This window comes from Notechis scutatus, chromosome 1 (genome assembly GCF_049901735.1).
Source record: "Notechis scutatus isolate UNSWTSFEM ecotype Mainland chromosome 1, rNotScu1.2, whole genome shotgun sequence".
NCBI classification, from domain to species: Eukaryota; Metazoa; Chordata; class Lepidosauria; order Squamata; family Elapidae; genus Notechis; species Notechis scutatus.
The window spans coordinates 81,387,299-81,401,228 of record NC_142009.1 but is presented as its reverse complement, the minus strand read 5'-3'; the positions used below and the strand labels follow the sequence as shown (position 1 = coordinate 81,401,228).

The window sequence follows — 13,930 nt, the reverse complement described above, 5'->3', positions numbered from 1 at the left end:
GCTTTTTGAAATGTCTTTTGAACAGGCCATTAAATAATCAACAAGGGCATATTTAAATGGATTTTCTAAGTAGTTGAATTCAGAGATGGATAGTGACATGTGCAAAAGGACATGCTTAGAAACAGGCCATTTATTCCCTCCCTGCTATATTGATTGCTGACGTGTGATCAATGTAAGTCCTAAGGATGCCTTGTGTTAGTTTTTTGGGAATTAACCCCTAGCAGAGTATTGCAGCAGTAGTCAAGCCAGGCAGCCAAACGAGAGTGGAAGGGCCCCAGAGTATACACACACTGAACACAAACACTTCTTTGTAGTTTAAATAGTTTTTAATCCATTTAGAGTTTAAAGCATTGTCATTCAGTCCATTAGTCATTTACTATATTTCCATCCAGTAAGACTCACTAGTATAGTCCAAGTTAAGAGTCCTTGCAATATCTTTATCAGCCGATAAAGATATCTTCTCCTCCTCCGGTGCCTCTCTCCAGAGGAACAAACGCTGGATATTCAGCAAGAAGTTCAAACAGTAGAACAGTAGAATTACGCAGTAAATCAGCAAACAGTAGCAGACAGGAACATCTCAGTCACAGGCACAGTTACGGTCACAGTAAGACACAGTTAGTCACAGTAAGTCACAGTTAGTCGCAGTAAGCTTTCCAGCTTCTAATGCTTCCTTATATTGTAACTTCTAACCGCACCCTTAATCGGCTAATTGCCTGCAGCATTGTGCTTAAAGTGATAAGCACTTAAACCATGATATCTAAGTTTTATATATTTATTCACCCAAACTATATTTGGTATCAATGTTATACCTAACATACTCCCTTTTGGGTGAAATAAATATATAATACCTTTACAATCTAATCCCATATTTTTCACAACTCTCCTGGTGCTTTCTGGCACCTTGGGCTTTAGTAAAATTATCAGCTAAATTGTCCTCCGACATACAGTACTCTAGCTGAATCATCTTACTTCTTACAGATTGTCTCACGTTTAGGTATCTTAGATCTGTATGCTTGCTCCTTGTTTTTACTCCAATATTTGTGGCCATTTGAATTGCTGCCTGATTATCTTCATGTATAATTATAGGATAATCTACAGTTATACCTATATCAATTAACATTTGTTTATACATTATTAATTCTGTACATAACAGAGATAAACAGGAGAATTCTGCCTCCATAGTAGACAAACTTATATGCTGTTGTCTTATTGACTTCCAGCCTATTAATGTCTTACCCAGCATTATGGCTGTTCCTGAAGTCGACTTTCTAGTGTCTCTTTCTGATGCAAAGCTAGCATCTGCATAAGCACTCAGGATTAAATCACCCTTTGGTTCTAAATACAATGAATAATTCATTGTCTTTTTAAGATATCTTAATATCCTCTTAGCTGCAATCCAGTGTCTTTCATATGGTGCAGAATTGAATCTAGCCAACTGATTCACACAGTACGAAATATCTGGTCTAGACCAATTACTAATATAACTCAAACTACCAATTAAAGATTGATAAATCACCTTATCAAACTCCGGGCTTTGTTCATCAGTGTTGCTAAACTCCTGACTCATTGGAGTCTTAGCCGGCTTACAAAGCTCCATCTTGTAATCTTTTAGCAATTTGCTTATCTTATCTTCCTGAGATATCTTAAAACCTTTCTGTGTTTTCTTTATATTCAAACCGAGATACTTCTTTATCTCCCCTAATTGCTTGATCTTTTATTCTCTTTCCTAATGATGCTATTATTTTATTTGCTTCATCATTAGTTTCAGTAATCAATGCAATATCATCTGTGAATAGTAATAATAATGATACTTTCCCATTTGTCTCCCTCTTAAACAGACATGGATCGCTAAACCAGCTTTAAATCCTATATTGTCTAGTTCCTTTACAATATACTGGTTCCATTCATAGCCTGATTGTTTAAGACCATAGAGGCTTTTCTTTAACAACCAACAATCATTATTATCCTTAATCTCACTTTTAATACCAACAGGTTTTTTCATATAAATAGTATGTTTTAATGGGCGTGCAAGTAAGCAGTTTCCACATCTAGATGGTTAACTATATAGTTTTTACTAGCTGCCCACACTAAAGCTGCCCTCAAGGTTGCTGCCTTAAGACTAGGTGCAAACACTTCATCATAGTCATTGGCATTCTGCCTAAAACCTTGGGCTACTAACCTTGCCTTATGGATTAAATTACCATCTTTATCTGTTTTTACCTTAAATATCCATTTGCAACCAATGGACTTCTTACCTACAGATAATCTGGCATTCTCACTACACTTTCATATCTCTTAATGAATTCAGTTCCTTATTCATTGCTGCATACCAACTTTCTTTTTCCTTAGTAGGATACTTTTTAATTTCTTCTACAGAATTAGGAACTTGATTAATCTGGCACACTGTGTTAGCCTGGTACCTATCAGGCGGTCTAGATACACGATGTAGTTCTTCTGGGAATTACAGGGCTTACAGGAGGACTTTGTTGAACTACTACCTGTTCATCTTCCTCATCCTGTTCAGCTATTGAATCTGTTTCTTCCTTTATGGGCACTATCTCATCCTGTATTTTTCTCTTTACTTTATTTTTAAAGTTACAGGATAATTAATGGGATTTCTATAGGATTCAATAATTATATCTTTATTGGTATCCTGTTCTAATTTCTCCCATCCTTCATGTTCTAGAAATTGGGCACTAGCACTACATAACACTTTAGATGTGCCTTTCTCCCAAAATCTATATGCCCTATGGTTTGCCTGATAACCAACGAAGAAAAATCTTTTAGCTCTATGTTGCCCTTTATGCCTGAGTTGTGCAGGAATATGCACCCATGCTGGTGCACCAAATGTGTGCAGGTAACTTAGGTCAGGTTTCCTGCCATGCCACCTGGTGAATGGTATTTCACCTGTTGTTGTATTAACAACATTGTTCAATATGTTATTAGCACACATTGTAGCCTCCCCACAAAGAATCAGGTAACCCAGAATCATTTAACATTGTTCTAACCATTGCCTGTAGTGTTTGACCTCTTCTCTCAATAAAAGCGTTATGTTCTGGCCTGTATGGAGCAGACTTCTTATGCTCTATTCCAGCTATCTTAAGTCTGTTCTGGAATTTGTTATTAATAAATTCCGTACCATTATCTGTCACCAGGGTTATCAGTTGTCGTTTAGACTTTCTTTCAGCAAACCTAATCCAATTGAAAAAATGTTGATATGTTTCAGTTTTGCTTTTCATTAAATAGCAAAACCCATATCTAGAATAATGGTCCATAATGCTCAGTATATATCTAGCACCCCCATACTGGGTTTCTTTGGACCTATGATGTCTGCAAATACCACTTCTAAAGGTTCTTTTTGTTTTGAAACCATTTAGCCTATTTGCAGGCAATACTTTGCTCTTATCTTCACAGCAAACATTACAACGCAAATATTTATCACAAGGTTTTAACCTTATTCCTTCAGATAACTGAACTGTACGTTTTAGCATTTTAAAATTTACATGCCCCAAACGCCTATGCAATAAATGGATACATTCTTCATGAGGCTTTATATTATTAAATACAGTTTGTGCCTCCCCTTTCTTACTATTGTCTAAGACATATAATGTTCCATTTAAAGCTGCAGTTACCCTTTTGTTATCTTTTTCAATTATGCAATTATTATCTTTAAAAGTAATTACATAACCTAATTTATCTAATACCCTTACTGAAAGCAAATTATACTTTAGTTGCGGTACATACAACATTTTTATATCCTGGTTTATGCACGGACAATGTGCAAGACCTTCACCTTTCGCTTTAAGATTCCAACCGTTTGCAAGTGATATATGTTGAGAACTTGTAGACATTTTTATAAATTTTGTCTTATCTCTTGTGATGCAGTGGGATGCGCCACTGTCAACCACCCATAGATCATTCTTCACATCAGAGTTGCTAAACATGGCTAGTTCAAATGCTTTCTTTGGCTTTTTTACATTCTGGCTTTTTCTCTTTTTGCAGAATCTTGCCAAATTTCCTCTGCCTCCACAATTAAAACACTTTTAATTATGTGTGCATGCCGTCAAGATAAATTCTCTTCTTCCGGTGCTGTAATTTGCTTTGCTGGTTTCTTTCAAGCTTTGAAGATAATTTCTCTTCTTTCTTATCTTCTCTCAGCTAAATCACGCTCACGCCTTCTTCTGGCTTCTTCTAATAGCCTCGGTTAATGAGAGGCTTTCTTTTGGCAATACCTCTAACGAAGTCACATAGTCATCATAGCTTTGATCTAATGAAGATAATATTATGTAGACTTGTTTCAGTTCATTAAATATAAGCTCTTTTTCTTGCAATTCTTGAAAAATGCTCTTCATACAGTTTAAATGAACTAACAAGCTCTTTTTCTTGCAATTCTTGAAAAATGCTCTTCATACAGTTTAAATGAACTAACATATCTCCATTCCTCTGAAGATGCGTCGAAAAAGCTTCCGGTGTAAGATTTATATGTGCTCCTACACTGTCCCGAACATAAATCTTCCTGAGGTTCTCCCAGCAGTTTGCAGCATTTTCTTCTCCACGAATATGGACAAGCTGCTGATCACAGAGAGTCAGTCCTATGATGCATAAAGCCTGCTCATTCTTCAGTTTAAAGTCTTGTAACTTTTCGTTATCATCATCATCAGCAGGATCCCAGCTACTCATCTGGTGGGTTTGCTATAATGTCCCACAAACCTTCTTTACGTAGAAGTAAACTACATTTCATTGACCATGAAACATAGTTTGTTCCGTCCAGCCTGGATATCATGGACAGTTGTGACAAATTTACTTGTGCCATTACTCTTCAGATATTTTAACTATTTTAAACTAATTAAAACAGTTTGTTTTTACAGTAATGTGCAACTCACACCAACTCTCTCTGCTATATCCTGGTTAGTTAGACTATGCTGCTGGGCCCATAACCAATGTTAGTTTTTGGGAATTAACCCTAGCAGAGTATTGCAGCAGTAGTCAAGCCAGGCAGCCAAACGAGAGTGGAAGGGCCCCAGAGTATACACACACTGAACACAAACACTTCTTTGTCGTTTAAATAGTTTTTAATCCATTTAGAGTTTAAAGCATTGTCATTCAGTCCATTAGTCATTTACTATATTTCCATCCAGTAAGACTCACTAGTATAGTCCAAGTTAAGAGTCCTTGCAATATCTTTATCAGCCGATAAAGATATATTCTCCTCCTCCGGTGCCTCTCTCCAGAGGAACAAACGCTGGATATTCAGCAAGAAGTTCAAACAGTAGAACAGTAGAATTACGCAGTAAATCAGCAAACAGTAGCAGACAGGAACATCTCAGTCACAGGCACAGTTACGGTCACAGTAAGACACAGTTAGTCACAGTAAGTCACAGTTAGTCGCAGTAAGCTTTCCAGCTTCTAATGCTTCCTTATATTGTAACTTCTAACCGCACCCTTAATCGGCTAATTGCCTGCAGCATTGTGCTTAAAGTGATAAGCACTTAAACCATGATATCTAAGTTTTATATATTTATTCACCCAAACTATATTTGGTATCAATGTTATACCTAACACCTTGGCTTATTCCTGCCTAAATTCCCTTCCACCCAATTTGCTGTAACACTCGCAACAGGGAAGGATACTAAGGGGCATCATCTGTCCGAAACTCAAGACACTTCTAGTTATGAACAAACAACAGACTTTTGTTTCCCTTGTTTAGAGAACCAAAAGTTGAGAACAGCCTTTTCCATCTCATTGCACTAAACTAATGTTTCCCACCTTTGCAGACTTCAAACCCCAGAATTCCATAGCCAGCGTGGCTGTTGATGAGAATTCTGGGAGTTGAAGTCCGCATCCCTGGAAGTTGCCACGGGTAGGAAACATTGTATCAAACAATGGTTGCTTTCAAGTAATCTTTACACCTCACTTTAAAATTCTCTCCTTTTTTATTTCTTCAGGTTGCTTTGCTAAACTAGTCCATTTGTTTTCTTTTCCCTAGCTATTCCTTCTAGGCTTGGTCTCTAAATCTGCATGCATGTGAATTTGCATCTATGGCCAAATATGTTTAATATAAGTTTTGTTTCTTCCCTTCATCTCTAAGAGGGTGATACCCTTTCCTTTAATCCAATTTCCTTACAGCCCCCACCCCCCTCACCTTTGTCTCATAAGAAGCTCCTTATTTCATTTTATGATTTAATTACCTTATTGCTCTTCATTTAACTTTACATGCTCTTTTCTACCTGTAAGTCATGTTCACTGAGATTCAAGTTTCTTCATTGCTTATCATGGCTTATTACCACATGAGCTTCACTGATTTACCTATCTTATCAGCGACCCCTTGGGTTACATAAAAGTGGTTGCTGGATATTTATTTAATGTTTCAGTTGAGCTTGTATGCTCCCAATTGCTCACTTTTTGAAAGGGATAATCAGGTTTGGAGGGAAGCAGAATAGCAATTAAAAGCACATTACAGATGTAGTACCTAGGACAGGGGTCCCCAAACATGGCAACTTTTAGACTTGTGGACTTCCCAGAATTCTGGGAGTTGAAGTCCACAAGTCTTAAAGTTGCCAAGTTTGGAGACCAATGACCTAAGAGAACAAGAAGATTGTCAAATGCATTTGTTGCTAGCTGGAGGAGTGATTCCAGTGCTCTGATTCTACTAAATCAGTAGAAGCTAATATATTTTAAAAATGTGTCTGCTCTTGTACAATCAAAATCCAATCTAATATCCAATCAATGTGTTAATGTTGTGGGACTTATCTTTACCACTAGTTCTCTGGGAAATTGCACAGGTAGTCCTTACCTAGTGATTGCCTTAGACAGTGACCATCTGCATTTATGATGGTGATGAAAAAAGCAACTTTGCTACCAATGCCCACATATATGACACATGTTTTTCCTCCAACCCACCTCCAGAATAAAGAGATTGCCTAAACAAGCTATCTCTTCCTGAGCTTTTTTCTACAGTGCAGTGCATCCCTAAAAAATGCTCAAGCAAATTAACAAGCTCACCTGTGACCTTAATGGATTAGTATTCTTCTAAGGCTTGCATAGCTGCCTGACACTGATAAGACTCTAATCACTTTCATGCTAAAGTCTTTTGTTTGCCTCCTAAGCTCCCTGCTTTCAACTGTAGGCCCCATTCCTTTAGATGTATACTATATTCCTCATTGCTTGCTTGCCTACTCTCTTGTAATCCTTTCCCTCCAATGAATGTAAATACAAACATTAATTTTCTTCTTGCTAATTATCTCAGTGCCAGGTGAGCATTTCAAGGGGTGGGAGAATTGGATAAAAGGACTATAAGATTTATCCGGCTTCCTTGTGAATTGAGTTCCAGGAACCTACTCCACCATTTAGCTTTACCTGGCTATTTAGAGCTGATGCAGTAAAACAAAGGAAAGTTGAGGTAAAATTTTGAGCACAGTTGTGGTCATGTGATTATTCACTCAGCAACCACTTCCCAGTTGTCTCAATTCCTGTTGTGGTTGCAAAATGAGGACTACCTATTATAGCACCAGTATTAATCATCTTCCTCCAATAAATTATTTTGGGTAAACTGTGTACATATGCTTTCTTTTCAGATATGCATTGGTTAAAGATTCTTGCAGGTTCCTTTGGCAGGTTGGGAATTACTATGGCTTTTGAAATGGTCTGCTTTGTCAATGCTGAATTGTACCCAACATTTCTTAGGTAGGTGCTGCTTCAAGGAATTAAAGTAGAAATTCTGTATCTTTGATTACTATCAACTATCACCAGTTTTGATCCCTCTGAATTAACACTGTAAATAGAATTAGCATGGCAAGCCAGAGTGGAGAAACTTTGGAGATAAGGCAGGACAAAACCAATGGCATCTCCTTTTCCATGAGTAAAAGCCAACTAAGGGAATCTTTGTTCAATACAAGGGATGAGATGGTGGCCTTTACCACATCTAAGGAAGGAACCTTGGTCTCACCAGGAGGGAAATAAACAAGGTGGTGGCTAGAAATAGTGGCAGTTTTGAACTGGAACACTATAGAAGGGAATATAACAGTCACTCCATGGGATGGCTTGGAGAACCTGAAACACATCAGCTGACTGTGCTGCCTTCTTCATGAATCTTTTTCCTCCCTGCTTTGTATCCATATTTGTCAATAAGCCTAGGACGTCAGATCTGCAGTTGTCCTGGATGTTCCTATTAAAAACAAAAAAAATCAGCATAAACCCCAAACTAGAGAGATCTGCCACTTTTGCTTTTCCTCATGACTGATTTTTAGTAATATTTATTTCCATTCTGTTCAGAAAGATATTAATTTCTTATAAAAAATATATCAAAAAAGGTTTTTTTTTAAACTTTTATGCTCTAGACAGACTTAATTAATGACAGCTGTTTCCAGTATAGAAGTGATCACACAAAAATAGCTTGTCACATAACTGTGAAAAGCTTTATTTCAGGACTATAAACAGGAATTGAACTTCAGGCCTTTAAGAATTACGTATCTAATGTTCGAAATAAAATCTATTAGTTTTCTTTTCACCCACTTTCAATTCCTTTAAATTTGAACCTAAAGTTTTAATTTTGTAAAACAATGTCTCATGCACCTACCTCTATGGTGGACATCTCATTATTTAGAGAATCAGGTGATCTTAAAATCAGATCTCCCCCAGACTTTTTGCAAGACATATGATGAATTCAGTGGGGAAAAATTTCCTCAGTTCTCAGTAATGGTCTACCATTGCAACCACCCAACAAACTTATACGCTTATCTGGAGCTCAGAGGTATTCTAGGGAATAAAAATGATATTAAGGTTTGGCTCTTGGCTATCTAATAAGAATTTCTCATTTATTCATTTCTTTTATATGTATGTATGTATGTATGTATGTATGTATGTATGTATGTATGTATGTATGTATATATATATAGCATTGAAGTGTTTCAATCTGCTCTTTCTGTCTGTCTTTCAGAAACCTTGGCTTGATGGTATGTTCTTCTCTGTGTGATTTTGGTGGAATCATATCCCCATTTATAGTCTACAGACTGGCAGAGATCTGGCATGAACTACCTCTTGTAGTCTTCAGTAAGTAAGATTCTATCTGTGGCAGCTACAGCTCATTAATGCTCAATCATGCCCTTTTGTATTCATCCAGGGATTCAGTCCAACTGAACCTAACTGGACTTAGATCTATATAGATCCGTATCGTACAATAAATTGTACAATACAGAATATGCAGGCAAGATGCGCTGCTTGTGATTACAGATTGGAATGCCAAAATAGGAAACACAGAAGAGGAAAATATAGTTTGACTACATGGTTTAGGAAACCAAAATGAATTTTATCGATCTCTGTCACTCCAAAGACATAGCCCACATGGTCCTCAAATAATCAGAATGTCTTTATGCATGGACACTACCAAATGGAGTATATAGAAATCAAATTAATTAATAGGAAATGGAGGAGTTCATTTATGGCATAAAGATTTGGCCAGGTGCTGACTCTGAAACAGATCACAAACTGCTCCTGTGCAAATTTCAAGTTAAGCTAAAGAAGAAGAAAGACAGTCAGTTTCCATGATATGATCTTGAACATATACCAACCAGAGGTGGTATTCAGCAGGTTCTAACCAGTTCTGGAGAACTGGTAGTGGAAATTTTGAGTAGTTCAGAGAACCGGCAAATACTACCTCTGACTGACCCTTCCCCCATCTCTTCACTGCCTCCTGAGTCCCAGCTGATCGGCTGGGTCTTCTTTTGCTGCCCTGCACAGGAGAATGGAGCTGGAAAGCAGGTTAGTGGGATGGGGAGGGAATGGGGATTTTTCAGTATCCTTCCCTGCCATGCCCACCAAGCTACGCCCACAGAACTGGTAGTAAAAAAATTTGAATCCCACCACTGATACCAACCATTGTCAAGGAGAACATCAGGAGTCATTTTGAAATCCTGTACTCATTGATAGAGAACCAAAAGAATTGTGGAATGGAAATTGTCAAGAAGAGAAGAGAAACCAAATCCAAGCAAGAGAAAAACCTCAGAAAGGAATGTCTATTAAGATTCTCAGTCATCCTGGTCATGGTTGTCCCAAAGGTGCTTTTTTTCAAGAGGCAGCTGGACTTTCTTTTTTTTTTTTCTTTTGAAGATGTTTTGCTTCTCATCCAAGAAGCTTCTTCAGCTCTTTCTTTCCAAGCTGAAGAAGCTTCTTGGATGAGAAGCGAAATGTCTTCATAGAAAAACCAGAAAGTCCAGTTGCCTCTTGAAAAAAAAGCACCTTTGGGACTCAAAAACGAACTTAATAAAGTTATATCAGAGAGCTGTTAATTAACATCCCAGGTACAGATGCCAAAATCCATGGTAATTTAGAAGATATTACCTATGTACAAGAATCTCAAGTACCAGAATGTGACATTAGATCAGCACTCTGATCATTACCAATTCAGGATGGAATGGAAGAAGGATGGAAACAGACATGAAAAAAAAGACATTTGAATTAGTTCCAACCTTGAATTGAATGAATTATTCCAATGGACATATTGTAATGTAAGCAATTCAAAGGAGATCAAACAAAGATGGAAGGAGTATATGAAGCACTGTACAGTATAAATATCAATATCCAAGATTTCTTAAAAGATATTCCCAATTTAAAGAATTTCTAGTCTTAGAAGGCGAACTTAGGGATCAGCATTCTGGTCATTACCAATTCAGAAAGCTATAGGAAGTGATGGAATGTACACTGAAACATGACAAGTAACAGAAAAAGAAAATTTACAAAGTAATAACCAAAAGCCAATATGGGTGTGTTAAAAACAGATCATGCCAGACTAATCTTATTGCATTCTTTGACAAAGTGACAAAATTAGTGGACCAGAGGAACGCTGTCGATATAATTTACTTGGACTTCAGTAAGGTATTTGATGAAGTAGACTATAATCTACCACTAGATAAAGTAGAAAAATGTGGGTTACACAGCCTCATGGATTCGTAACTGGCTGACCAACCGCACTCAGTGTGTAGCCCTCAATAGAACTGCATCTGGATGGAGGAAAGTATGCAGTGAACTATCTCAAGACTCTTGAAAAAGGCCCAATACTCTTCAACATCTTCATTAATGACTTGGACAAGGGGATAGATGGGGAACTCATCAAATTTGCAGACAACACCAAGCTGGCAGGAATAGCTAACACTCCAGAAGATAGGCTTAAGATACAGAAGGATCTTGATAGACTTAAACATTGGGCACTATCTAACAAAATGAAATTTAATGGTGAAAAAAGTAAGATTCTACATTTAGGCAAGAAAAATCAAATGCACAGATACAGTATATGTAGTACCTTGCTCAGTAGTAGTAACTGTGAGAGGGATCTCAGAGTCCTAGTGGACAACCATTTAAATATGAGTCCGCAGTGTGCAGCAGCTGCCAAAAAAGCCAACACAATCCTAGGTTGCATAAACAGAGGGAGAGAATCAAGATCACATGAAATGTTAATACCTCCAGAAGACCTCCAAGGTCCTTTCTATTCTATTCTAAATTAGTAAAAGTTCTAACCAATCTATGCTAGCAAGTCTGGAATACAACATATTGGCCAACAGACTGGAAGAGGTCAATCTATATTCCAATACCAAAAAAGAAAACTTAATAGAGTGTGCAAACAAACATATGATACCCCTAGTTTCACATGCTAGCAAAATAATGCTTAGAATCATTAAACATAAATTAGGGCTGTATATGAAAAAAGAAATGCCAGATGTTCAAGCTAGGTCATTAGACTTTCAAAGGGACCCATGGCATGACAAAGTTAAGAATCCCTATTTTTAATACGGGTAATCCTTGACTTACGACCACAATTGAGCCCAGAATTTATGTTGCTAAGTGAGAAATTTGTTAAGTAAGTTTTGCCCCGTTTTACGATTTTTCTTGCCACATTTGTTAAGTGAATCACTGCAGTTGTTAAATTAGTAACTGGTTGTTAAGTGAATCTGGCTTCCCCATTGATTTTGCTTGTCAGAAGGTCACGAAAGGGGATCCCATGCCATAAATGTGAGTCAGTTTACATTTTACATTGCATTCAAATGCAAATCACGTCACCATGGGGATGCTGCAACAGTCATAAGTGTGAAAAATGGCCACAAGTCACTTTTTCAGTGCTGTTGTAAATTTGAAGAGTCATTAAACAGACTCTTGTAAGTAGAAGACTTCCTGTTACCAATAATTTCGATGCAGCAAAAGTAAAAAATCCACAATAACACGATTGTGTGCCCATCTTGACAATATGTCATCATTTGGTTTCTGATGTTATTTTCCTTATGTTTTATTTGCAGCTGTCATAGGGTTCATAGCTTCTGGATCAGTGCTGCTTTTGCCTGAGACCAAAGGGAGCACCTTGCCCGAGACCATTGATGACATAGAAAACCTCCACAAACCTGCATTAAACAATCAATCCTGAAGCAAATTCAAGGTTAAATATTTTTGAAATGTGTGTGCTCAGCTATGGTCCATAAAAAGTCCAGACCTGCTCACTAACTAATAAAAACATTACACTATAGAGTCTTTCATTTGGACAGGTATTTTATACACACACAAAACACTCATTTGTTCCACATGTGCCTGTGTTAAACTGACAAACATTGTCAATATAGCAAACGCAGCAGGTAAACAGTAAAAATAAGCAGAGGGCAGTGAAAATAATACTTTTTACCTGATATTTAAACTTTGTGTTATGACTGGAGGTTCTAGATTTGTTAAAACACTATTCCTCCTTTTTATTTTAACTTTTGCGATTTCATTTTAGTTTTCTATGCATATATGTATGCTGTAAATCTTCTGTAGTGCTCAGAACCAAGATAAACATCCTTTTGCAGGTAAGAGACCAATACATAAATAAATAGAAATTTTTATATTCTCCTGTTGGTTGCAGCAAAGTTGAAAAATAGGCAGAGGGGTTAACATTGGTGCAAAGCATCAAGAGTTTGCCAGGACAAGTAAGGAAATGAATATGGGTGTTTTGGTTCTGGCTGTGCAGGCCTAGAACTGGGAAGGAGTCAGATGTAGAGGAATGATCACCCTTGCTAAGATAAACAGAGATTAAGAAAAAGCAATAAAAGGCTTCTCATTGGATAACTTTGGATCAGGAAGTCGACGTGGGAGATGTCTAGAAGGAAATGAAGGTTTGAGAATGGAGAGAAAGAAACAGAATCCAGAAGGATTGGGTGGCTGGGTGGGGGAACAAGCTTGGATGCACATACCAATCTATCCCTGATTCACAAAAATGGGTGAATCAAGGACAGAAAAAGAAACAGAATATTTGTTAAAAAGAAAAAAGCTAACATAAACAGCTAAAGGGAATATGAGCCAAGTCTTAAGATAGGGAAAAAGGCCATCCATGAGTAGATAAGAGTTAAAGGAGAGAGGCAGCAAAAACTACTTTTCTCCCTGTAGTTTTTTTGTCTAGCAGATTTCCACTCATGCAACCAATAAAGGTAGAGAGGTGCCAAGCGTGCAAAGATTTGCAAGTACAGCACCAGCTTAGGCAATGCAGAAAGGCAGAGGCATCTGTTGGGGGAAACTGCACAGCAGATCAATCAGCTGTGGAAGGATGGAAGCTCGGAGGACCAAGAGGAAGAACAGATAGGATTCAGATGGGCCAGACAGGAAGAAATTTACAGAATAACATAGTTGGAAGGGACCTTGGAGGTCTTCTAGTCCAACTCCCTGATCAAGTAGGAGTCCCTATACCAGTGGTGGCTAACCTTTTTGGGCTCCTGTGCCAAAAATTGCGTGTGCGCGCCAGCACACACGCACACACTCACGTGCCAGCACCCAGAATGCAATGCACGAACCCCCCCTCCACACACCACCTGTGCATGCGTGCACAATCCCCCCCCGCCACCCCCTTACCTGCATTGCGCCTCACAGCTGATTTTTCGGCTGGTTTGAGGCCTTTTTCGGCCTCCCAGAGGCTTGGAAAAAG

General features: G+C 37.8%; 1 protein-coding gene across 1 annotated transcript in view; it reads left to right on the top strand.

Moving 5' to 3' along the window:
- LOC113417031 (solute carrier family 22 member 2-like) overlaps positions 1 to 12,505 on the top strand; it is a 38,463-nt gene extending 25,958 nt beyond the window's left edge. The window contains exons 9-11 of the mRNA XM_026675210.2: positions 7,575 to 7,683; positions 8,936 to 9,048; positions 12,282 to 12,505. Coding sequence (XP_026530995.2) covers positions 7,575 to 7,683; positions 8,936 to 9,048; positions 12,282 to 12,406 — 347 coding nt within the window. The 3' untranslated portion in view covers positions 12,407 to 12,505. The remainder of the gene's footprint in view (positions 1 to 7,574; positions 7,684 to 8,935; positions 9,049 to 12,281) is intronic.
- The last annotated feature ends 1,425 nt before the right edge of the window (positions 12,506 to 13,930 follow it).